Source organism: Strix uralensis, chromosome 17 (assembly GCF_047716275.1).
Source record: "Strix uralensis isolate ZFMK-TIS-50842 chromosome 17, bStrUra1, whole genome shotgun sequence".
Taxonomy (NCBI): domain Eukaryota; kingdom Metazoa; phylum Chordata; class Aves; order Strigiformes; family Strigidae; genus Strix; species Strix uralensis.
In genome coordinates this window covers 15308512-15335256 of record NC_133988.1, presented here as the reverse complement: position 1 = coordinate 15335256, position 26745 = coordinate 15308512, and the positions used below count along the sequence as shown (strand labels likewise).

The window sequence follows — 26745 nt, the reverse complement described above, 5'->3', positions numbered from 1 at the left end:
AGCTCTGAAGCTGTAACTTGGGCCTCTCTGTCCATATGTTCACAAAAGGTTACAAACTAGATTTACAGGCATCTGCTGATGTGGCCTTTTTGCAAAGTTATTCTCTATCCATGAGCAACGTCTTAATTTCTTCTATACTGTCTGTTTTACACTTGCTCACTCTAAGTTATTTCTTGCTTCATTATTTCTTACTAAGTTTATCAGTGATGTAATAGGCAGGGAGTGATAGGAGATTATTGACAGATTTGTTTCCACCCATGTAACCTATCTTCAAGTAAACATGAGGTAAATCTGTCAACTGATTAAATTCCAGGACTCTTAAAAGCAACGAGGGGGAAGAGGAACTTCACATGTAGAGAGGAGTTTCTCCCTTTAGAAATAATCCTGCATTATCCATGTGGTATTTTTAAGTTTTCTATTTTCCAGTTTCTATAACATTCTGAATAGAAAATGCATGTCTGAGTTTAGTCTATTTAAAAATCTGTATAGTCGGTATTTAACTGTTAGAAAAACAAATATTCATTGGCATTGTTACAGTTTAAGCAATGCAAAAATATCTTGGCACAATGAATACGAGGGTAAAAAAGGAAGAAAAATTTGGAAGTTGAGAACACGTGATTGTTGTGTGCTCTACGGGGGCTGTCCCCTCCCGAGCCTCCTTTATTGTGACTGCAAGTGTATGTCAGTGCTTAACTGCTCAATCATGCTTTTGCTTTATCCTTAAGCTGAGTTGACTGTAAGGTATTTTGATGGCTTTGTCAAGTCAAGGATGAAAGTAATTCTTATGTATGTATATTTAGACATAGTATTTTGGATACTGTAAAGTATAATGTAGATTAGTTTGTGAAGTGGTTGCACAGCATGAAATATATGTATGAAAATATAGCTGAAGGATAGAGGGGATCCAAAGGCTTTGTCTGTAATTCATTATCTTGGTGATTTTCTCTTTGCAAACATGGCTTTCTTTTAATGTTACATTAAAGCATTTTCTAGGACATATTGTTACCTCCTGCTCACAGTTAAATAAGATGTTAAATTTATCTTGTTGCAGCAAGGTGTGAGTTGTGTCTAATTGTGAGTCATTTTGTTTTGGCAACTCCTTATTTAACTTAAAGTTGCCTGGGAGTTACTGAGATATAATGGCAGCAGTGGGTGACTTCTCCACACGCTTTGTTAATAGTTTGTTCATGCAAGACTGATTTATCTTTTAATTTACTTATTTATATGGTTTTTATTTGGTGTGTATCTGGACTCCCTATCTCCCTTCCCTCCCCACTCCCTGGGGAGTGATATCCAGGGACATGTTGTCCGTCCTTATTTCCACACAGGATGGGCGAAAGAACAATTTATTTATTTACTTATTTTGGTAGTTGCCTTTGCTTTTTTTTGTGGTGGCAAATTCACACGTGGTTTTTGTAGTATGGAATTGGTGTTCACTTTTTTGTATTGCTTCCTTTGTGACTGAATAAGTTGACTGAATGAATTGAACTTCAATAGCATATCACTTTTAAACTGTTTTCTTCTGGAAGTGAAGGGTTGTGTGATAGCGCTGTGTCTGTATGTCTTATTGCACATTGGCTCTTATGCCTACTTTGGCCTTGCTTTTGAACTTGCTAGTCAACTGCAAGCAAATTAGGGAGAAATGTAGAGGTTTCAAAGATAAGTTCTTACAAGTTTCATGGAAAGAGCCCAATGGAAGGTAGAGAATCTAACCATCAAGTCTGGAAAAGCTGCACAGTCTTCACAGATTTTTGCATACCAGAGAATCCACATGATCAAGGTCTTGTCTAAATACCGTTCCCATCAATAGAAATAGTAATCACTCTTGCATTTTTAGATAGCAAAGTTACTCAACCATAATATCCAGTGCCACAGGAAAACTGGCATAATTAATCCTGCTATTCACAGAATCGCTGGTTTGAAAAATCTGAGTTAGGGAGGCCAGTTTAAAGTTTAGTGAATACTCTAGCACTCTTTCAGTCATGCCTTGATCAAGTGTTGGATGTTATGCAAATATTTCTAAAAGAATATAGGATAATCTGAAGCTAGACTGTCTAGTATCAAGGATAAAAAGACAGGCAGAAACTCACAGGGGAACCAGATGTTGACAAACTAAAACATGGCAGTTTTGTCAAACATGTTTTACTTTCTTCTCTGAAACTATAGATTTAATGAAGAAAACTCTGTTGTGTGGTGGGATTTTTTTAAAAAATTTTGAATACTAGCTAACAGTCTAATTTAAAAATTAGCATTGGACTTCATTGAGAACTGGGCAATGGATGGCAAACACCCACCCCACACCCCCCTCAAAAAAAAAAAGTGGCTTGCTTGGTTCCACCATTGGATATGGTCACTAGTGTGGTTTTCCTTTGAGCTAACCTAGTGCTAATACTATTCAGTGCTTTGATCTATGCTCTGGAAATAATTGTAAATCATTCCTGATGAAATCTCTGTACAGTCAGAGGAGTAAATAACAATATGCATGGAGCAGTCCAGAGGGACTTGTCATTTAACCCCCAGCAGGCCAAGCTGGTGGGTGCGTTTTGCATTCAGTGGCAGAGATTATAAACCTGTAAACTGTAACAGCCATGGGCAGCTCTGCTGGAGAGAGTAGTGACTGAGGAAGATCCAGGAGCTAAAGGCACTGAAGAGCAATTCGTGGGTTGATGTGGCAGAAGGACCCATGAAAATAGAAGGTGCTCTAAGCAGTGCTGACTGTGCTTTTGGTCAGTACTCAAATACTCTATATAGTTACGTCCTTAGTTATTTGAAAAACCCACTGGAAACAGTGGTGAGAATTCAGAACACAGCTGCAAAATGACTCAAGCAAGTATCTTGCAATAAAAGATTTGAAGAACTCAATCTGTTTAATTTACAAAGGGAAAAAAATGAGGTGTCTTGCTTAAAACATGTGTGTTCCTGCATGGTGAATGCCAGTTGCAGAACAGCTCTGTAATCTTCCAAATAAAAGCATAATGAGAGTCAGTGGCTAGAAGCCACAGTCAAATTTGTTTTATTTCAAATTTAAATGTTTCTAACAATGGAGTGATTAACTATGAAAATAGACTGTCAGTGGAAGCATGTTTTCTTGATGGGTATCAGCTCTGATCTAAAAGCATCAACACATACAGCTTAGCTCAGTACGGTTACAGGGTTAATTACAGGTGTAACTGGGTGAAATGTAAAGACCTGTTTCAGGAGAGCCAGAGGAGATGATCTGGTGGTTCCCTCTGGCCTTGAACAGGTGAAGAAATCAATTAAATAACAATTGCATTTGCCAGCTGGAAATGGTTCCTCTAAATTTTGAGAAACAAGAGAAAGAAGATTCTCATTAGTAGATCCCAGGATTTTCAAAGGTGGTATTTGCTTGTCTGGATGTTTTTTGTGTTTTCGAGTGTTGCATGTTATGGGTGCTGTGATTTGAATGGTTCTGAAAATGCCCGGTCTGTGTGACAAACACAGAAATATCCAAGTGATGCTTTTCAGAAGTCGCCATAAATAAGTGCTCAGGCAGAAGGGGAAACAGAGCAATTGTTATTCACCTTTTAACTCTGCTCAGCTGGTCGGAGTAAGTGATATTCTTATACTGACAAAGTTTCAGACAGTGCCCATTCTCTTTACAAAGAGATCTGTATTTTTCAATGAATACTGTTGAAATAGCAGTCTCATTTTTTAGACTATCTCTTTTTTTTTTTTCTTCCCATGAAATACACTGGTTTATTTGTTTCCTACTTCTGCTTACCTTTGGAAATGCGGCTCTACAAAGGTTCTCACAAAGTTTGACGTGCTCATCCCGATGTGCTTTCATCAGGAAGTTTTTAACTGCTTCAGGTTTACAAACCTATTTTCCTACTTCACTTTACATTGCAGCAGATTAATGTAAGATTAGTTATAATTTGATAAATGGAATTGAATCACTTTTCCCATGTATAGTGAATTCCAAGCAAATTTCCTCACCGCACAATGACCCATAGCCTAACCTAGATTCTCTGGTGTATTACTGCTTTATATTTTACAGCCTGACTGTACTGAGTATGGTAAATGACTAAAAAAAGGTCTGGCAGTTCTTTTCTCTGATCTATTATTTAGTGACCTGCCTTAGCATGAATGAAGGTCATGGAAAACTTACTTCATGGTAGTGATGCCCCATTTTTCCATATCACTTTTAGAAACTTCTTAAATTTTTCTTCCTGTTTCTTTTAGAAACTAGACTCTTTTTTTTAAGTCCTTCATGCACTACTGGGAAGTAGATCTGCTAGAAAATGCAACTAGGCTTTTGGTTAGTTTCTTTTAAATTTTTAAATAATTTTTCTGTAATAAATACTCTAATTCTGTAAATACAATTCTTTTTTTTCATACTGGTATATATAGTTTAGTGTAATCATATCTTAATCTTTTTTCCCCTTTAGACCACTAAGTGTGATTCTGTATATGTGCAGCAACTTATATTCATAGAAAAGCCTTTCCCATACTATGTTGTACAGTAGCACCTCACATTGTACTGCCAAGGGAATAAGTGATTATTTTCTTAAATGCTTTCAAGGTAGGTGTGTTGTCACATACATTGTACTTAATTGCAGCTGGAGATAAATACATTGTTTGAGGCAGATTGGAAGTCTTCAGTAGATACAGGCTTTGGAAAACAATGCTGATCCTGTCTTTAAAACTGAAGACTTCTGCTTAAAACTGAGCAAAACTGTGTATATAGACCTTTGTTGATGCTGTGAGTACTTTACTGCTACAGCGTACCCTGATTCATACTCCTGGTAAGGATGCACCGTTCAATATTTGCAGAAAGCAGGAATGTAGTAGCCAGTTATTCAAAGAAGCTTCACTAGGTTTGGAAAAAACAAAAATTCTTTGGCATTCTTCCTTGCATCTTGTTTTAAAATAACCCTGGTACCATGGTTACAAGACTAGTCACATTGCTGTTTCTCCTGGGGATCTCACGTTGTGCATCCCCATATGTTCTGGGGATCTGAATTCCTCCATTTGCTCGCTCCCACTGGGCCTTGGGTTGCAGTCCTGTGCACATGCCTGGTGATTGCTGTAGCAGGTCCAGTGGGCACTGGTCATTGCCAAAGCTTTTCTGCCAGATTGCATCTCCTGGTTTGTAATTTGAATGCAACGTCTTCAACATAAATGCCAGACAGTTTTTACCTAAATATGAAAGATGAGCAGGGCCAAGGTATGAAACAAAAAGGAATTAATATCTGGACCCAAGTTGAATCTGTATTATCCTGAAGTTAGTATTACTTATCTAGAGATTTATTTACAGTTTGAGTTGGAGGGAACAGATTGCAACAGTTTTTCCTGTCTCTGGGAGTCTGTGTGTAGTTATCCTTTTCTACTACCATGCTTCAGATAGCTCTTATCTTGCTTACCCCACTTACGTTTCTATAGAAATGCTTTTTGTGTGTGTGTGTGTTTTGGTAATTGACTTACGTTGTTTATTTAAAAAAAAAAAAAACACAAACCAGCCCCCCCACCACTCTACAAAACTGCAGTAAAATTCCTTGGCCTGGCTAAACAGTCGTGTAAAAGGAGCTGAGGAATCCCTCTGTGCAATGGCAAACCTGACTATTGTCTTTGAAGGGATGCTCCTTATCTAGGCCATTGTTCTAGCTTTCCTGTCTTAATTTTTTTAATGGTTTTTTTACAGCCTCTTTTGATTTAACTCTTTATTCAGGCAGACAGTACAAAATTGAGTAGGGAAACAGTACGCACAGAACTAACCAGTCTTTTCACCTAAAGATGTCTTCCAAATTTATCTTTAAAGAAAAAAATCCAACAAAATCCACCCAAACTTGCTAGAAAAGGAATAAGGAGAAAGACAACTTGGAAGACCAAGTATGGAGTGCTAGCGCAGACAGGTGCATGTTTTTCTCTCACACTGCTCAGTTAAATTTTATTTTTATGTCTCTACTTAGGTTAACAATATTTATCCCTTAGAAAAAGTAGGTTATGTCTGAGGGTGAATAATGTGTCAACTTAAGGGATAGTTCTTCCCAGGAAATACTTTTAACAAATGTTATATATTTCCTCTTCACCACAGTGCCACAGAGGTCTGCATTCCATGTGACTGTTTTGGCTGGTTGCAATTCTTTTTTCTAAGGCAGTACTCGTGCTTGTTTTTTGAGAGGGGAAGTTTGTCTGTTCTCTGCCAAGAACACCAAATACCAAACGTTCTACTAGTTACTATATTAGGCTGAGTCATGATAACTGTAAACTTTGTGGGTTTTTATTCCATGAAGAGTACTAATTTGCTACAGTGCCACTTACAGCAACATATAAAGGTGATCTGCAGATTAAACGTTGTTTGAAGCCTCTAATGAGAGAGGAGAAGGGGGCTGCCACCTTAAATATGGATGAAAGATGCCTCTCAGCTTTCTGAAGGGTTAATTATTCTTCTCTGATTTTCTGAGGTTTGTGTGGATTAGGATTTGTTTTTCTCATCAGCTGAAGCCTTGCATCGCTAACAGAGCTGTCGGCTCTGGGAAGTTGATGAGCCAGAAGGTAGAACACACATGTGTGTGGCAGCTACTGTGCACGAACTTAGTACTTTGTGGACACTTAGTGCTTTCATGCAAGATAATGTCCTCCATTCCTAGATACCTCACAGTTAACCTTTTGTGTGAACACTTCCCAAATGTATTAATATGAATTATCTAGTGTGCTGTGATCATGCACCTTAACTTATGGCATAAGAAGCTTGTTGTTCTCTAGTTATCCTAGGAAGTTCTCCCCAAGAAATAGAATGTCTAATGTAAAAATGATATGAAATCCTAATTTACTTTTTAGTATATAAAAAGGAAAATTACAGTCTGTGTTAACAGGTTACATCCAAGCTCTCTGTCAAGGCTACAAAATATGCCTCATGTGTGCTGGGAAACACAAGTGGAAGAAAAGAACAATGGTCCTGAAAATGTCCGTGTTGAATTCAGTGAATCTCTTGAAGAGGCTTTCATTAACATTTGCTTGTTTTCATAATGCTAGAAGCAGGCTGAACAGATTTTCATACAAATAGGGCACAACGTATCTAATTCTGACCTGCAAGAATCCTGCAGTTCTGGCTCATGGCCCTTCTTGGCAAGTGTCAGCCACACTGAACAGCTTTTGCTTCTTCACTTAATTTAATTCTTCCCTCCCCTGGGCATTATGAAAAGCTATATCTTGCAGACATTGCAAGTAATTGGAATGGCTGTAAATATTTAATATTTTAAGTTTGAAAACAACTGATTTCTAGTCTTCCATTTAGCAGTGTTTGTTCTTTTGTTTTGTGTTTTTTGAAGTGAAGAAAAGATAAAAGAACATGGTTCTCCTCACCCAAAGAATTCAAATAGCTGTTTGCAAAGTGCTGTGCGTCGTGCGTTATATTAGTTCTTTTAAATGCAAGAGGGCTGTACTATATAGTTTCTGTGAACTATTCCTTAAAGAAAATATGAAAAACTCTTTTCTCATTTCTTTTACTTTTCTTCACAGAATTAGAATAAGAAATAAGCAATTCTTAGAAATCCTTATTTGCTGATAGAAATTTGTGTGAAACTATAGTACAAATCTATTGCATTCAGTACACTGGTTATACTGAGTCTTGTTTATATGTATTTTTAATCTTATAGTTGTATCAAGTCACCTAATAGAACCGTACCCTTTAATCGTGACAAATTTCATGAATACCAAATTGGCCAGAACTAAATGCTAGGGATGTGATTTTGGTTTGGGTGGTTTTTTGGTGTTTGTTGGTGTTTTTTCCTGTAAACAGTTTGGTTGTGAAGATCCATTCAACATTAAAACAAACTCAAAGGCAAAGGAATACGCAGGTTGAAATAAGAACTGGTCACATCATTAATGTACTTTGTGAACATGATTTTACTGAAAGCTTTTTTGCTTTATTTGGTATTTTAATTTGGAAATGCAGTAAATGCAGTTGTGTGTCTTACTGCTTTTTAGGTTGGTGGAACAAAAGCTGGAGTTGTCCGTTTCTTGGGAGAAACTGACTTTGCTAAAGGAGAATGGTGTGGAGTAGAACTGGATGAACCTCTGGGAAAGAATGATGGAGCTGTTGCTGGAACAAGGTTAGTCTGTCATCAGATAGCAGCTGCCTTAAAGGTTTTGCATCTCTATATTCTATTTTGTTTTTTTAATATCTTACATGAAATTGTGTATCAAGGGAGGTAGGGAGGCTGTAAACCTGATTGTCTGCTGATGGTGGTGGGGGATCGTTAGACACTGATTTGAATTTTTTGACGCCTACACATCTCTGAAAGTCTGTATCAACCCCACATTCATGGGATTAGTTGATCTCTCCTACTCCCATGTGAGTTTTATTCATAGACTGGTAATGGAAAACACAATTTCCTGCTTTTTGACAGTCTGCTTGGAATGAATGCTCAGTTAAGAAAATATCTCTGGGTATGTAATCGCTGAACTTAAGGGAAATCTTTCTGCATCGCAGGAACAGAAAGCTCCTATACCAATATTTGCCTCATTGTAAAGATTAGGAACAGTATAACTGCTTCCTCCAGTAAGTCACACTTAAGAGAGCATTACTTCACATTACAAGTTAACCTCCTTTCTCATTAAGTATAAGGAACTGTCCTTTAATTCATTTAAAAGAGGTTTTACAAGGATTGTGCCACCTTAACATAGGTGATCGCAACTTAAATTTTAAGTGGCTTTTGTCTATATATAGCCAAAGGTATATGTTCTGTTTAATCAAATATGCATACATGTGTAGGTAAGTATGCAATAAAATATAAAACTACTTGATTTAATTAAAATCTGTTTTTTATTTTTAACTCTCTGCTATCACATTTGCTGTTGGCAGTTCAGAGGAATGTATCGAAGAGGAAAGCTATGCATGTTAAACTTTGAACCTGAATGGAATTTTTAGGCAACAGAGCTCTAGCTCAAGAGTTTACCCGGTTGAATTTCTGAAGTCTGATATAATCATGCGGTTTCAGTTTCTGAAAGTCTCCTGTCCGAAACTAGTGTTAAAAAAAAAAAATAATTGCAATCTAATATAGATTAGGTTGTCGCCAGCTGTTACCCGTCCTTTAATACTTTCAGACTATTGATCTAGAATTCTTAGTGAAGCCAGACCATGTATCTGAAAAGACAGCTGTTAATTTAGTGCTCTCATCTGTCTGCTTTGCTTTTTCTAAAGGTATTTTCAGTGTCAGCCAAAATACGGTTTGTTTGCTCCAGTCCACAAAGTTACGAAGATTGGATTCCCGTCAACCACACCAGCGAAAGCGAAGACAACTGTGCGAAAAGTGATTGCAACTCCCACAGCCCTGAAACGGAGTCCAAGTGCATCTTCCCTGAGCTCTCTCAGTTCTGTGGCATCTTCAGTAAGCAGCAAGCCAAGCCGTACAGGACTAGTAAGCTTCTTTTTCTATTGCATGCTTTACCTTCCCAAGCAGGAATCCACGTGGCACTTGCCTGTGGTCTACTTGCGTAAATTGAGAATAGAACAGATCTTGGGCAGAGCACAAGACACATTTAATTGTGCTCTCTTTTTCACTCAAAGCATGCATGAAGGAAGGAAATCTTAGCTAGCCCTGAAGAATAGCTGAATATTTGAATATTTAAGCTTACAAAGTTAATTCAGGCTAACTGAGTTATCGCAATAAGAAAGGGGCTTGTGATGCCAACAAACTGAAAAGGCATCAGTGTTCTCTGACTGGACTCTCCATTTAGTTGTTCATTTTCCTAGCACTGCCTCTGTCGTATGGGGTTTGTGTTTGAGGATCTGGTATGCACTAAAGCTTCCATAGATCAATCTTGATTTATTAAGCAGGAAGCTTCAAATTGTCTAAAATGTAAAAGGTTTTCTTTTACTGTTAAAGAGATGAGTCAGCTGAGATACAGAAGTATTAATTGTCAAGTCTTGCTGACAAAAAGCCTCTTTCTTTTCTTTTAGATTTTGTTTTAATCCTATGAACTCATAAAGGCTAAATGTTGCAAAGTACGGTGGCGCAGGCGAATTCTAACACAGTACTAATTCCACCTAATACACTTACTATGGATTCTTTTAAAATTACTCTGTTACATAAGTGTCCTAGTCTTGGGTTGCAGCAGTAAACCAGAAATCTTATGGGAAAGCTGAATTTTAAAAAGTCTCTCTTTTAAGGCAATTAAAGCAGAGCAATAATTGGTTTTTTTCCAGAGTCACCCTAGATTTTTGCTTTCTTTAAACCGAAGTACATAAATACATCTATTAGAAAGAGATCTCTTGTAACTCCCACTGAACTGGAACCGGTTAGCTGGCAGGCTGTCCCACTGACCAGCAGGTGCAGAACAGAGGTGACTTATTGTACTCCTTCAAAACTGATGCAGATTACAAGCAAACAGAGGTCAGCAGTTGGTCAGGGCAACAGGTTTAATACCTTACCACAAAAAGCATGGGGGGGTTTTATTTGGCACAAGCAGTGGGAGTTTATTACTGAATGCACTCTGGCAGTTGCACTTCTAGCTGCAGAGTGCCCCCTAGTTTGAAATCGGAGCATTAACAAGTGGTGCTACTCAGGGCAGACTTTGGGAGCCGATGATGAAGCATTAATATGGACCTCGAGGTTTTATTTGGTGTGCTATGATACTCTAAGCAGCAAGAGAGTACAGTTAGACATTGTAAATGTCTACAGTGTATTTGCTTATTTTGCCTCTGTGTTGTTCCCCAGGGCTTCTGCATGTTTTGGGCCATAAAATACAAAGTTTCTGTAATCCATTGTTTCTGGAATTACAGTTCCAGCTTTCTTCCAACTCTTTTTCTAAGGCAACATGAGCATTTAGTTACTATCCAAGTTAAAAGAAGTGTCAAAATAATTCTGACACTTCTTGTTTTTTAAGTTAAGCTGCTGAAGAAAGAGGATTTCCCAAAATTGGTTTTGACACAGCAGACTTTTCTTGCTCCAGTTTCTAGGAAAATTGTACCTTATCTGGAAATTGCTGGGCTCCTACATACTCTTCTCAATTATTCAGGGCTGTTGCTGTTTTCTTCTTCCTGTGTAAGAAAAGCAGCTATCAGAGTAGATGATCTAATGATTTAAGAGGGCTGCCTGTTACAATTTGCATTTATCGCCAAGTCTGAAGGACGTTGATGTTTCTCTGAAATCTTTTGGAGTTCTTTTGGAATCAGGAATTAAGTTTGGTTCAAAGAGATAGAGTTGTTAAAAAGCAACACGTTCCGGAATGAGATATCTTCTAGAAACAGAGGATCTGAAACAACTAATCTAAGCGTCAAAGTGGAAGATGGTTTATTCTGTCTCGTACCTTTTCAGTCACTTGATACAGCATTTGCAGTGGGCTGTAGATGTATCGTTCAAGGCTGTGAGTAGGCAAGTTAGAAAAGTTGTGTAGCAATCATAACAGAAGGGGAAGTGTGTTTTTGTGATGACAGGAGGATATGTCCGTGTTATGCTTTCTGTTGGGGAATGTTGTCCCATGCCAGCATTCCAGGCTGTGTATGGCAACTGTATTTCAACATTTTGATCTCTGAAAGGATCAGAGAAGAAACATGCTCCTATTCTTGGGCAATACTATTAGACAGAGCTAAAGGTTAACATAACAGAAGAGCAAGCCTTTATTTACTGGTTTTTGTTTTACATAAGGCTTTAACTGAGATGTCATTCTCATTTAATACTTAGACAAATTTCTGAGCTGTTAAGCTTAAAGTCAGTTTTTAGAAGCTGTATTGGATTTTTTTGGCTCAGTTTTTGCTGTTTTCGCAACTCTTGCTCACTTTTACTACATGATTTCAGTTTATTTACTTTCCTTTCTAGCTCAAGAACTCTTGAGGAAGTAGAAGACAGGGTCATGCTGAATTTTCACTGACACTGGTTCCATTCAGTGGAGCAGAGATCATGCAAAGTCAAGGAAAACCATTTTAGCTATGGTTCTCCAGATTGATTCGTTTTTATCTGTACTCTTTAATTTTTTTCCAGAAGTAATTTAATTCCAAGTGATATAAACATATGTTTTAATCAGATACCAATTGTTCTTCTTCACAAGGTTTTAGCTGTAAGGCTGGCTTTTTAGGTCAAGGTAAATGCTTTTCATCCTGCATCCTGGATGTTTTATTGCCATAGTAGAGGTGTAAAATGCTAGTTGGAGTTCCTAAAGCTTTTGATAAAGAATTTGGAAATGTCATACTGTTGCTGGTGACCCAAGATGATGACTTGGTAACTAGAGGCACAATGTTTTTAACTTGCTAAATGACTGCCTTTATTTTTTTTTTAATGCAAAAAGATGCTTAGAAACATAACAAGCTAGGCTTTGTGTGAGTCTACTAAGCACACCTTCAATAGAGTCCAGCCTTTTGTTTTCACTTCAACCCTTCTGTCTCCTACACACTACCTGCTGATTGCTACAAAGCAGTCTTACCACACACGTATGGCCATTGTTAAATTCTAGAAAATAAAGTAATTTAAATGTAAACGGAGAGTGTACAGTATAGCACAGAAAGCATTTGCTTTACTAACCCAATGTTTGTAGAGTCTGGAGACATCCCTTGTTTTCACTTGATACGGAATGATTTTTAACTAACTTACTTTGTGAAGTTGACAGAAACATCCTCCCGGTATGCAAGAAAAATTTCTGGTACCACAGCCCTGCAGGAGGCACTGAAGGAGAAGCAGCAACACATTGAACAGCTCCTGGCAGAAAGGGACCTGGAGAGGGCAGAAGTTGCAAAAGCAACCAGTCACGTAGGGGAAATAGAGCAGGAATTAGCACTTGTTCGCGATGGACATGACCGGGTAAGAGTGGTGTTGCTGTTCTTAAAATAGAGGCTTTAAGACAATTAACTTCATTTCAAAAATGGTGTTTTCTTCTTGAAACGGTCTGGGAGTACAAGGTGGTGTTCTAAAATAAAGTAGTCCACACCTATGAGATCTTCCTTGTGGGAGCTTTGGCTTGATGAGATAGCAAATCTATTTCATTTAACTAATTCTGGTTGAACTTCTCTACGCATCTCAATAAGCGATGGTTTTGTTTTATTATATGCATATTTGAATATGATAACATTCCTGTGCCTTGGCCCATCACTTTACCAAATTGTGATTACTGAGGTATAGATGCATAACTTGGAAAAAATTTCCAAGATTATTTTTCTTATTCCTCCTGCTAATTAGCATGTACTGGAGATGGAAGCAAAAATGGACCAGCTACGAGCCATGGTGGAGGCTGCTGATAGGGAGAAAGTGGAGCTTCTCAACCAACTTGAGGAAGAGAAAAGGTAACTGAAAACTGTCTATATTAGTATAACTCCATTAAAAATAAACTTTGCATTAAAAGCAAATGCTGTGATAACTTTGAAATATGAAACACATTTCAAATAATGCAGATCCAGATAATTATTGTATATAATTGCATTGCAGTTTCTTAAAATTAATACTAAAAAAGAAACTCTCTTAAATTTGGTGAGGGAAAGCCAAAGAAAGTGGATTTTTTTAGAAGCTGTAACTATTGTTCACAGCTGAATTTCATGCAAGTCATTCCTTTTATTATTGCTTTCTGTTATGAAGGATTTTATTCCTACTCATGTGAAATTAATGGATCATGCCTGATCATCTTTGAAACGCTCTTCTTCCACTTCAAAATGAAGATTTTGATAATCTCATTTCCTGACAGTGTTGGATTAAGAATTTACAGTTTAGTTCTCTTGTGAATAATTTACTACTACTTGTCATGTACTTCTAGGTAGGGTCTGTATTTTACAGGAAAATCAGCAAAGCCGTTAATTTTAATGCCTTTTCCAGTTGCCTTTTGAAACCACTTGAAGAAAAGAACTGAGATTAACACATAGGTAAAGTAAGGTTAGGAAAGGAAATAATCTGATAAACTATTGGGACAAGGTTAGGTGAGGAAATAATCTGATAGATCATTTTGGTGGATTTGGAATGCTTTTGAAAAGTGAGAGCCTATTTAGAAACCCATTGTGAGTCTGCCCTGTAGGCTTGTGTGCGCCCCTGAAATCGGTCAGATGTCAACCTCTCTGAAAGGCCTCCTTAAAACTAGAAATCAGAGATGAGAAAAATGGTAAACCCTGGGCAATTCCTTTACAATTTTCATGTTGCCTTTTTATGGGACCCACTCTACCTGAATTTTTAAAACAAGCAGTAGAGTTAGGTCTGGAATTATTTGTATATTCTCTATGAAATAATGCAGTGGACTTTTAAAATTTAAAAAAAAAAAAAAAAAAAGGGACAGCTTTGCAGCACCTCGGGTAGCCTGGCTGTGGATCTGCTTTTGCTGAATGCCAGGTCAGTGGGGGTCTGTTTTACCGCAATCCTCCATGGCCTTGAGCTCACCTTCAGCGTGTTGCTAGGCAGCGTAGCAGTGCCGCTCTGCGCCTGCTACCCATTCACCAAAGTGACATCCTGCAGCCAGGAAAGCATTTCACAGCTTCAGCAGTGTAATATTTTTCCTTCCTCCTAACCACTCTAGGCTTATTTACTTTGAAAGTTCTCTGTAATATGTATTCGAGTCAGTCTCCAGTGACTGGAAGTCAAATAATCTGTAATCCGCTCTTTTCCAAAGCACATTGGTGAGACCCACTTCCAGTAATAAGTTCTTACTGTCCTTTTATTTTAGACATCCATCACTTGTAACTCCCTTTGATGCAATGATTTCTACATCTGTCAGTCAAGCTGTGGGTACCGGCAATGTGTGTAATTCAAAGGAAAGAAGACATGCTTGTCTCTTCCTTTGCAACATCTTACAGTGTTGAAAGGATCAAGGGGAAAAGGAGGAGATCTGGCCCCTTGTTTGTTGGGGTATACCAGAGTCAGGGGAGGGAAGAAATAACTTTTTACAGATCTTATTTTAAGTCAGATATTAGCTTCTCACTTCTGTCTTCTCATTCTAAGACTCCTCTAATGGGCTGGGCAATTCAGTATTCTTGATTGTGCTCCCATTCTGCATCTTGCAGTTCATCTTGACACCTAACATGTTTGTCTAGGCTAGATTTTGATGCAAGTTGACCAGCACAATTCTAGAAGGCCTGTGGGTATCTTGGATGTGTCGCAACTTTCTGACTGTTTCTTAGGTGAATGGTAGAATATACTAAATGTGAGATCAAACTGTTCATTTAGGTCACCTCTTTTGAGGATGTGCAGAAGGGTGAAAGAATGAGAGAATCAGTGATGACTTAAAGGTTTTCTTTTTATCTCGTCAGGAAATGCAACAAAATTCTTTATAGAGCTGCAGGAAGACTGATGCCCTACTTTGTCAGTGGTTGTGTTTTAAAGACAATGGTTTTCCTTCTCTCCGATGCGAGAGATTTCTCCTTAGTGTTTCTTGCAGTTTGCTGGTACAATCAGAATGATGTCACTGTAGTTCTGATTTCCACTGAAAAGTGAGCTCGAAAGCATTTTCTTTCAAAGTTATCTGAATTTTAATAAATTGTCCCCACAGGAAAGTTGAAGACCTTCAGTTCCGTGTGGAAGAAGAATCCATTACCAAAGGAGACCTAGAGGTAAAATATCTCCAGCTTTGTAAACAGGGTGTAGTAGGACACAGAAACGCAGTCAGTTCAGATTAAGTGTACTGTTCTCCAGAAGAGAAAGGCAGGAATGATTAATAGATGCAATACCAAGCATATGCAAAGCACATGAAAGCGATTCCCAGTTCTGCAGTCCATGAGTAAGCTACCTGTCCTGGAACTACAGGATTGCACCCTTAATTCAGTTACACACTTTGACAAGGGTTGTACTGTGAAATGGCTGTAGTTGTTTCAAGTAATTAATTCAGAGAAAACTCGACTTTTTGATGCTTTATTTTATATCTTACTAATGTTTCTGAAATTTCTTAAAAGTAACCACCACCAAAAAATCATTTTGAAGTCATGAAATTGCAAGTTAATATTTATGCCTTTGAAAATTGTCTTCAGTCAATTTTTTGAATAATCCCTGTGCTTTCCTTAGGGAAGATTGATTAACAAAGAATGTTTTGTCCTGAGAGTTACTGTACGCAAAATCTAAACAGCAATTAATGTGTGCAGTTTTTATTTCTACTGTTTGTATAACTATAATGTTGGGCCAAAACACAGGATGTTGTTATATGATCAGAATAGGAAAAAAATTAATGAAGGTTTACTCTCAGATATTTGAATCCTGCCAATTTTTATCCCATATTTCAAATTAAAAAGCAAGATACTTTTTAATTGTTCTACTCTGTTGTTGTCTAATCAGAAAAATGTTAGAACTTCTTGCACAGCATAAAGTACAAACTTATTTAACTCGTGTTCCTGTAAACCATTTATGACCAAAGTGCTAGCCTTATGAAAAGTATTCATTTCATATAACATTTCTTTTATTTTAGTCTTCCATTCATTTTAAGATACCTATCTAGACTCTTCATAGAATGCTTCTTTTATTGTTTAGTCCATGGAAAAATTTTAATTTTTTATTTTATGTTAAATCAGTTGATAGTCATGGCAAACCATCTTAAAGACTCTGGTTTGTCAAGATGCATAACTTCGAGAGTTTAAACTGAATTTAAGGTAATGAAACTGTTGTTTGTGTTGGAATGATAGTGCTAAGTCTGCAGGTGAAATATTTTTGTTTGTTTGTTTTTTTAATTTTACTGATAGCGAAAGAGGCAGATTTCGGAAGACCCAGAAAATGTAAGAGGGCACTTAACTGTGCAGAGACATCCCATGTTAACAGATTGTGTGCAGAAAATGCTTATACTTATTCACTAACTGCATAATCTGTTATTGAAACATTGACTCTAGTATTTGTGTGCATGTTGCTTTCAGAGCAATTACAACATTTATCAAAAGGAATGTGTGTAATGACTAAACGTTGTAATCCCCATTAACTGAAGAGAGGGCGAATGTGTCATTAGAATTCTTTAGGATCAAAATCTTTGCAACTAATTGAAGAGTATAGGAGCTTGTAGAAAATGACTGTCCAGGATGTTGTAATGTCTTTCATTTAAATGCAGGATTTTAGCTGTTTTCTTCACAAAATTCTGCATGCTTTCCTATGAGCTCCTATTGCTGTTCAATAGATGCAGTATGCAATTAGCCAATTAAATTTTTCTGAGGAAAAAAATTGGTATGTTCCCCACCTTCCCTTATCTTTTTTGACATGAAATGCTAAGGGGAGAGACGATTAAAAATATCTGAAGAATTAGGGTGCAAAGCTGTCTGTTTTTACCGTATCTTCATGTAGCTTCTCTTCAAATTGTGTGGGAAAAACTATGCTACTGGATAATAGAAATTGCCTTACAAGACGTTTAAGCAACCCTCCTGCTTCCATAGCTCAGAATAGTGGAATTTAAAAGCCCTCTCTTTGATTGAACTCGGGAAAATTTATCCCAGGTTGCCTCCTCTGCTGCATCCCCAGCCCAAATAGGAAGTTCTCAAGACTAAAACTGGTTTCCTGCTGTGCGTTCTTAGGTGGTCCTTTTGCGAAGCTACTTCAGCGATCTGGGTCTCCTCTATTCTTCCAATCGGGCTCACGGTGTGTTAGAAGTAAATCTGCATGTGCCCTTCCTTTCTCTTGTTTTGTGCACTCCTTGTTTAATCCTATCTACTCCCGACTTCCCTATTCTAGTTTTTCCATAAAAAATTGACATCTTCACTCTCTAAAGGAGAGGAGTGGGTGATCACTTGGTCTCCAGGCTAATGCTTCATAATCTCAGTCGTGTTCTGTGATTGTTACCCCGGCACGAAGGGAGTGAAGGTCGTCTTGCCCCTATCCTAGAACTGATTATCAGCATTTATGGCTTCAGCACAATCTCACAGTTTGACCTAAAGATGGAGAATTCAACAGTAAGGTTTATTTTGAACCGAAAGAGTAGCTAGAATACACAAGTGCTGAAAATAGCTGATGACTGGTTTCTGAAGTTTATTTAAGTGGAATTCTTTGAGGTTCAAGGCAGAGTAAGGCTCGTCCCATTTCTCTACCACTCTTAATCTGACTGTGAAGCTTTGGAGAAGGTGAAGATGCTTCCTTTGTTGGTGGTGGTTGTGGTTTTTTATTTTCTGTTTTTCTTTTCCATCCAAGTGAAGGTTTACAATCAAATTCTTTTCTTCTTTTTGTACTATTCTGCTCTTCTCAGTTTACTGTGCTCTGGGTTTCCTCAAAGAGGAACATAATCATTAAGACATTTCTCTCTAGATGATCAGGAGAGAAATTTGAGTGATTCAAAAGTTTGCAGTGATTTTTACCTCAGGGAAACCAGAGCATGTCCCTTGGAAGTCAGAATTCTTTAAAGAAATAATCCCTCATGCCCTAAATGGCGGAAAAGGTGTCCAGCAAAGATCTCTGGAGTATTTTTTTTTCAATCTTTTATTTCCATTTTGGTAGGGTTTTAACTTATTTTCCTTTATAATATATAAGAGATGGGATTAAAAAAGCCCCCAGTAATCAGTGATGGTATATCTGAGCTTTGCAGCAGTAAAGCAATGTCTGTAAAATTAACAGTCAAAGTGTTTTGGGTTTTATATAATGTAGAAAAACTTAAGCTAGCTTATTTTGCAAAGTCTTGCAGGGAGAATTCTGCAACTCTCAGATTTGGGGTTTCTTGGTTTTATTAGATCCCTTTGGTGTATTAGAGCAAGGAAGGTATGAATATTCAATTTTTTAAAATAGATTACTTTTCAGGCTTCCAATTTTGTTGTGGATCAGAACTAATACTAACCTGTCTCAGAGAGAAGACTGAATTATAATGTTATTTCCCTTAGAATGCTTAGTTCCATTTTCAAAGGCTGTGGGAGGCGAAAACAATAATCCATGTTCTCATGGGTTTTTTTTCCCCCTCATACGCACTGAAGATCTTCCACTGATAGAGAAACAAATCTGATACGGAATTTAAAAAACAGACAAATCTAAGAAGCAACTTTTAGTGTTAGTAGATTTTAGTATTTTGGACCTAGTAACTACATAGTAAAAGAGTCGACCGTTTTCAGCTGGAAAAACATTTATAAAGTTAAACCTCCAGATGTCTGCATCCTTTTGGGAAAGAAGATAACTTGATGTCCGAAGGAATACTGTGTTTGGAGTAAAAGAGGACTGAAGGAAAACAAGAGGCTCATCCCCATCCCACTTGCTCTGCAGAGACTACATAAGATCTTTAACTGCTGCAGCTGGTTTGGAGGCATTACTAATCAGCTTGTCACTCTATAAATAACACAGTTCTGTAGGGATTTTTAAATATCATATTGCAAAGATCAGAGAAGCAGCAGTGTCCTGCCAGCTGTGCACACACTGCTGCACTGCGGCTTTGGCATGAGTGTGACTTTGGAATTATCCACGCATCTTCCTGCCTTTTTCAATTCTTTCAATCCAGTGTTCAGTGGGTAGCTGTTTGGGTTGCAGGACTCTCTTCTGTTAATAGTAGTTTGTAGGGTTTGGGGGTTACTGTGTTACTTTGTTCTGCAGAAAATTAACTGTGACAGTTAAGCTGTGTGGCGAATTTTCATCAAGACTGGTGGATGCAACTTCTTTGGTTAATAAACACATCTTCAACTTCATCCAGTCTTCTTCTGGACATCCACCTGACTCTTAATGTGGGCAAGCCTTGTAAAGCTCCTCTTCTTGGAAAAGACACTGTGAAGCAACAACAGACTTTCATAATCCTTTTAATTTAGATTGTTTAGTAAATTCAACCTAATAGTGACCTGCCAGAATTGACACAATACTCGAATCTCGGCACTTCAGAACTAAGCATGGCACCTGGTTCTTACCTCTTTATATTTCTTTTTTCTCCTCCCCACCCCTCACCTTTTCCCCACTTCAGAGGTGCAAGGCACATTTGGACTAGCTGCTGGACTTTACCTCCATCTCTCAAACTTCAAGCTTTCTTGCGGGCCTCTGGGAGTATCTGGGTATCAAGCCAGAATATCCAGTATTCTGTGTTCTTGCTAAAAATTCTACCTCTTTGTAAGCAAAAGGCAGAAAGTACCTACTCAATTTCATCTGCTTCCTGCTTCTTTTAGGAACTTATTAAAATGACAAAGATCTTATATCTTTTTTCCTTACTTCCACATCTTGTTTAATGTATTTAGACTTCAGTAACTATAGAGCAACCAGACGGATTCACTTTTTTACCTGGTTTTGGAGAATCTTACTTGTTGCTTGTTTCCTTCCTGAAAAAGGAGGAGGAGGAAGAACTAGGAGGCTTCTGCAGTTACAGACAACTATTTTCTTTCTATTTCCATTCAAATAATTCATACCATAGTGACAAATGAACCTTAATGTTCCCAGGTCTTGGCCAAAAGGATTTTTATGGCTGAGACTTGAGATACAGCTACTATTTTTAAAAAAAAAAAAAAAAAAGTTAAAAAGTTTTGATTTGCCACATGAGCTTCAGTGGTGAATTTTTGTCCCCTGGTTAATAACTAAATCATTTCTAAAATAAGCCCAGTACATTAAAGAAAAAGGTTAGTGGGATGACAAGGAAAGGGACTTACCATCCTGTTAGAACAGATACAGATATATATACACATATATTTTTTACATAACTATTCTAATTTGTGCTGAAAACTTCATGTACTGATAAATAACTTCTACTTGGCTGCATGAAACTTTTTTGTTCATATTTCTTTGTTTGTGATTTTCTTTTTTACTTTTTTTTTTTTTACACGTCAGTCCATTTACACTTTCAGTCCATCTTTCTCATCCATAGCATTTCCCTGTTCATTTTATCCACTGCATCTTCTCTGCTCATCATTGGTAGAAGATTCTGGCAGCACGGCCTGCATGTGGCTCCCTCCTCTTGTGCTGGCATGTGATGGTGGCACCGTTGTGTTCTCTTCCTTTCCCTTTTTACTAACAGACGCAGACCAAACTGGAGCATGCCCGCATTAAGGAGCTTGAACAGAGCCTGCTCTTTGAAAAGACCAAAGCTGACAAACTCCAGAGGGAGTTAGAAGACACTAGGGTAATGGTTTTCACTATTTAAATAACAAGACTGATTTGTGTTGTGGAAGATTTCTGATGACACAGTCTGCTGGGTATAACACATGCTGAAACAGATCCTTGCTCCTGCCGTGACCAGTACCTGCTATAGATATAGCTGGAACACTTTAAAAATAAGCATTAATTTTGAGCTTCAGTGTTGTGTGTGTGTGTACGCCTGTATATGTATACTCATTTCTTCAGGAGAGTTCAGGTAAGATGTCTTAAAATGGCAAAATTAATACTTGAATCCAAGACAAAAGTAGCAAGTGGGACCATGAATTGACATAAAGGAATGTTCAGTGGTTCATTTTTAGAAGTAACAAAGTTCAATAAATCCCAAAAAAGTATGATCAACTGTGCCAATGCTTTTAACACAAACTTAGTATTTGGGGATTGGTTTCTGAGGTCCTATATAGTTGCTGTACTACTTGCTTTGCTAAGTCATAGTTTGCAGTGGCTTTTTAGTTCTTTTTTTCCACCCATGACATAAACTTTTCATGGATATCCCAGTAGCATTAAAATACTGTTACATGTCAAAATATCCCTGGACGTACATTGTCCGAAGTTGGAAGTTCAGCAGATGTCAATTTTTAAGGATAGATATTTTTATATATATATTCATGCTCACACGTGCAGCTTTTCTTGAAGTTGAGGTATAGATGAATATTATAAAACCAAGAATGTACTATATAATAAGTACTTTTAAAAAACAATTGCAGGTAAGTAATATCTTTTCCAGGATGTTGGTATAGTAAGGAGGTTGAAACAGTAAGTTCCTAATTGGAAATAATTGTGGTAGCTTCGTGTGCTTTCCCATACCACAAGCTGCTTCAACAGCCAGAGAAAAGCTCAGATAAAGTGAGGACACTTTTCCAGAGAGAACAGTGGAGTGGATATAGAAGGAATTTCAAAGGATTTGTAGGCTACAAATGTGTTCATATTTTTCTCTGACAGTCTTATAGCTGGCATGAGATGAATTTGGAAGCAGTTATTTCAAAAAATAAAGACCTCAGGGTTCTCCTTTCTTTTTCAATCTGCTTATAAAATGGTTCCGAGAACCATTTTGTTAAACTCTGATAATATACATAAGTGTGGTTTGTAAGCTGTTTAGCAAGTCATTATTTCTAGATAACTTCAGAAAAATGAATTTAAATAAGTTTCACCTTTAGAAAGAATGTAATATGCATGTAATACAAAGATGTGGACATTTTTCTTTTTTTAAAAGCAATAATTTATACATAAATGAAACAACAGTTGGTCTTGTTTCACAGCCTTCCATGTAAAAGCAGCATTTGCTTTTACTCTAAGGTTTCTTTAGAATTTCCATAGAAATAGGAGTTGACAATGAAACTCAAAGGTATTCTAATCCAAAATGCTGGTAAGAATACACTAATAATGTTAGTTTGCAACACTCAGTGGTTTCTTTTCAGTGAGGCCTAAGTGTCTTTGTATTAAACATATCTTTTATAATTCTTTCTTCTTTTCTTAAAATGCTGTTAATCATAGGTGGCCACGGTATCAGAAAAATCTCGCATCATGGAACTAGAAAGAGATCTAGCATTGCGGGTGAAGGAAGTAGCTGAGCTTCGAGGGAGATTAGAGTCTAGTAAGCACATTGATGATGTGGACACTTCTCTTTCATTGTTACAAGAAATAAGTTCTTTGCAAGAAAAAATGGCTGCCGTTAGCAAAGAACATCAGAATGAGATGAATTCACTGAAGGAGAAGTTTGGAATTAGTGAAGAAGCATTGCAGAAAGAAATCAAATCACTTTCAGCTTCGAATGAGAGAATGGCAAAAGAAAATGAATCCTTGAAAACTAAGCTTGATCACGCCAACAAGGAGAACTCAGATGTAATAGAGCTATGGAAGTCAAAGCTGGAATCTGCAATTGCCTCCCATCAGCAAGCAATGGAAGAACTAAAAGTCTCTTTCAGCAAAGGTGTAGGGGCTCAGACAGCAGAATTTGCGGAGTTAAAGACTCAGATTGAGAAGATTAAATTAGACTATGAAAATGAAATGTCAAATTTAAAACTGAAGCAGGAAAATGAAAAATCTCATCATTTAAAAGAGATTGAATCACTGAAAGCAAAACTGTTGGCAGTCACAGAGGAGAAAGAGCAAAACCTGGAAAGCCTGAAGACCAAACTGGAAAGTGTGGAAGATCAGCATCTAGTAGAAATGGAAGACACTTTAAACAAATTACAGGAAGCTGAAATAAAGGTAAAGGAGCTAGAGGTACTGCAAGCCAAGTACAATGAACAAACCAAAGTTATTGATAGTCTTACACCACAGATCAAAGCTGCTGAAGAAAAGCTTTTGGACCTTGCTGCACTTCAGAAAGCCAATTCTGAAGGTAAATTGGAAATCCAGAAACTTAGCGAGCAGCTTGAGGCAGCTGAGAAACAAATTCAGAATTTAGAGACTGAAAAGGTTGATGGAAGTAGCAAGGTTTGTATCAACATCCATCCTTTTATTTTTACTTTGTTTTTGTTTTACATTTGTACTGTTCTAATCTGCTATAGCGAATACATCACAGAAGAAACAAGTCCTGTTGAATGCGTATCATAGTACCATCTGAGGAGGTTTAGAGAAGGTGTTAACTTTCGTGTCTCTAAACAGGTTTCTAGCGCTTGGTCTGCACCACTCAGCAAAAGAAAAAAAAAATCTCTCTGTTTTCTTGCTGCAAGCTTCAGCATGCCTCTGCTGAAAGCTTTGTGTTATCAAAAAGTTAGTTTGGCTTATTTGGGAGAAGAATCCTCTTAATATACCAGTTCTTAACCTTTAGTGGTAGAGGTATTCAGATAAAAAGTGACTTGAGGGGAAATGTTTCCCCTGTACCTTTGCTATCTTGCATCTCATCAAACAAGATGATGGAAGAGGCTATTAAAACCAAAAGAAAGCAAAAAGGATCTTGGTGGAACTTTTCTTGAAGACAAGGGTATGCAGTGATGTTGTTAGGCACTGTTTCGCAGCATTTTTGAAGCACAGACTACAGCATGATACATCTTACCAAGATTTTTCTTGGTTTTGGATGAAATGTCTCTTTAAAGTTGATAGCATGGCATTTCAGTACTTGAAAGTTGTTCCACCACTGCAGCTAGGGATAAAGGTGGTAAGACAGTCTTTCATTTTAGGGGTTCCCCCACATCCCCAATCTATGTATGACCTGACAAGCTAGAGCTCTAACTGTAAGAGTAGTGGGAAAGTAACTGCACAGCTTTCCTAAACCCTTCACAGATGGTTCCAAGATACTACATTTCAACGGATCTTTGACTCTATTTTTGAGGTCACCCTGGGTATCTGCACTACCCCTGGGTGTGGTACAGAGCCTTTTGAAAAATTACATCCCCGTATGTGTATTGGTCTGAATAGCCAGTTGAAACATAAATGCTAAATTTATCAGATGAAAAAGTTAAAACAATAAAGAAACAAAACTACTAATTCAACTGATGCTGTTACTTTGGAAATTTTGAATGTACTCAAAAATGTCTGCCATTAAATGATGTTTTCATCATTAATTCCAAGAAAACTAAATTTTAATTATTTCAAATATATTCCAAGATGCAGTTAGACCTGTGATGTAGTCATCAGTGGAAATCAGCTTCGCTCAGTTAATACATCACATTTTTTTCTTGTTTTTTTTATTTTTCATCTTACAGTGACTTTAATATTACAGTTATTTCTTTCAGATTCAAGTTTTAATTTCTTATTTTTTCATTCATGTTTAATTTTATTTTACTCCATTTCATCATCTCTGTTAGGCTAGTAATCTGGCCAAAGAACTGCAGGGCAAAGAGCAAAAGCTTCTTGACCTTGAGAAAAACTTGAGTGCAGTAAATCAAGTTAAAGATTCTTTGGAAAAGGAACTTCAAGTTTTGGTGAGTAATACCCAAAAATTTTGACTTTATCCTTTGGATTTTGGTTTTCATGGTGAGAGCGTAATGGAAATCTGAGGATCATCTCTGACTGAGCAAAGTTTTTGCAAAGCTATTTTACTTATGAAGCCAAGGGTTTGTGACTAACAGGATCCATCTCAGAACGAAAGGAGCATTTCACCTGAGTTCTGTGTTATCAGGTGTTTTGTCTAAATAGAACTCATCTGTTTATGGATTTCAGATAAAAATATTACACCAAATCAAAAGCAGCATGTAGCTTAAATTTAGACTACTCATTAAGGAACACATGGCCCTTTATTATACCTGTTGTACAAATTAATGTTCACTATACGCATGTCTTGCAAATGGTTTTGGAAGACATTTTTCACCTGACTTCTCATTTTGCAAATTTAATTAAGTTTGCAAGTATTCTGTAGTTGGGTGGGATTCTCCTGAGAAACTCCACAGAGTTAGTAACAAAAAGACATGCTTTTAGGTTTCACTGTCCCTGTCATAAAATCTTTCCATGGCCATAGTAAATATTTGAAGTTGGTGGAAGAGTCTCCCTTCTTATCTTCCTCAGGATCCTCCCTTTTCTTCACAGTCCAGCATCTCTTCCTGCTGGTAAATCTGGGAAACACTAGTTTTGAGATTGATCACAAGGTTGCACATGTCCACTTGCAGCCTGTGAGCAGCATGGATAGCTTCTTGCGTTGAGAAGCCCAGAAATCACATCTCCTACACTGGACTCGTGGCTGCAGTTCTGTTGCTGTGCTAGTTGATGGAGAAGTTATTCTGAAAGTTTAGGGACTTGCTTGCAACCAAGGCAAGGGAAAATCTTGCTTTATGTTGCTGAATATATCTATGCTAAACTGTAATTCAAAAACTTAAGATCTATTTATGATAGGAGTGAAGACTGTTCTATTTTGTACTTGAGAGGTAACTAACATAAATTCAGTGGTTGAATTATACTGCTATGACCAAATCTTACCTTAGGTTTTTGTCCATTTTGCAGAAAGAAAAGTTTACTAGTGCAGCTGATGAAGCAGAAAATGTTCAACAAACTATGCAAGGTATGTCTGCTTCTAAACTAAACAAAGAACTAGAAAGCTGCAGAAGATAAATGCTGCAAAATAAAGGTGGTGGGTTTTTTTTTTTCAAATTGACACCTGGCAGCACAGCAGTTTCAGCAGCTATGGCAAGGACAGGATTACTTGCAGCCTCTTTTCTTAAGAGTAATATACCTTGCAAGTAGGTGGAATTGTCTGCATCTAAGTAGTTACTAACTTTGTTTTCAAAATTTTACTTGCATAGAAACGATAAAAAAACTAAACCAAAAAGAAGAGCAGTTTGCACTCATGTCTTCAGAACTGGAACAGCTGAAGTCTAGTTTGACTGGTAAGGAAGTAATAAAAGGGAATATTTTGAAAAATGTATCAGCTTTGTGCTTTCGTATGCCTCTCGCTCAGCTCGCAATGTCATAGTAGCTAATGCTTGCACAAATGCCTTCAAAAGAAAGCCTTTTTTCTAGGCAGAAAACAGCTTTTGTGGCACTGTGTGTAGTGACCCAGCAAGGTGATGATAATGTAAAGGAAATAGTGCAGTAAGGCAGAAGACTTCCTGGCTGAGTGTATTCCAAATCAATAGTTCAGTTCTTGTTTGATGTTGTCACAAAATTGTGCTGTGGTGGTGGTCACATACCAGACAAAGGCTTGGGGACCAGCCTGAAGAATTACAACAATAAGATAGTTAATTCACAGAAGCTTTGTCCATAAGCAGTGTTTTTTTCTCAAGGACATCAAAAAGACTGTATGCTAGTCTGGTCATCTCCTTCTTCCTATCTCATAGGAGGGAGTCTTGCTGTATCTTTCTAGTTGTACATCTCGATTTAAAACCAATGTAGAAAGAAATTGAGAATTATTATGTACTGTGTAATCAAGACTTTCAAGGCA

General features: G+C 37.4%; 1 protein-coding gene across 11 annotated transcripts in view; it reads left to right on the top strand.

The window, feature by feature from the left end:
• The window catches only part of CLIP1 (CAP-Gly domain containing linker protein 1), a 72966-nt gene that overhangs the window by 19440 nt on the left and 26781 nt on the right, over nucleotides 1–26745 (top strand). For 4 of the 11 annotated variants that reach the window (XM_074886938.1, XM_074886939.1, XM_074886945.1 and 1 more), the window contains 11 exons: nucleotides 7951–8075; nucleotides 9167–9383; nucleotides 12561–12758; nucleotides 13134–13237; nucleotides 15418–15478; nucleotides 16595–16627; nucleotides 20791–20895; nucleotides 22422–23366; nucleotides 24680–24796; nucleotides 25809–25866; nucleotides 26108–26191. In XM_074886938.1, coding sequence (XP_074743039.1) covers nucleotides 7951–8075; nucleotides 9167–9383; nucleotides 12561–12758; nucleotides 13134–13237; nucleotides 15418–15478; nucleotides 16595–16627; nucleotides 20791–20895; nucleotides 22422–23366; nucleotides 24680–24796; nucleotides 25809–25866; nucleotides 26108–26191 — 2047 coding nt within the window. The remainder of the gene's footprint in view (nucleotides 1–7950; nucleotides 8076–9166; nucleotides 9384–12560; nucleotides 12759–13133; nucleotides 13238–15417; nucleotides 15479–16594; nucleotides 16628–20790; nucleotides 20896–22421; nucleotides 23367–24679; nucleotides 24797–25808; nucleotides 25867–26107; nucleotides 26192–26745) is intronic. The other 7 variants (XM_074886946.1, XM_074886940.1, XM_074886947.1 and 4 more) reach the window with 4 other exon arrangements.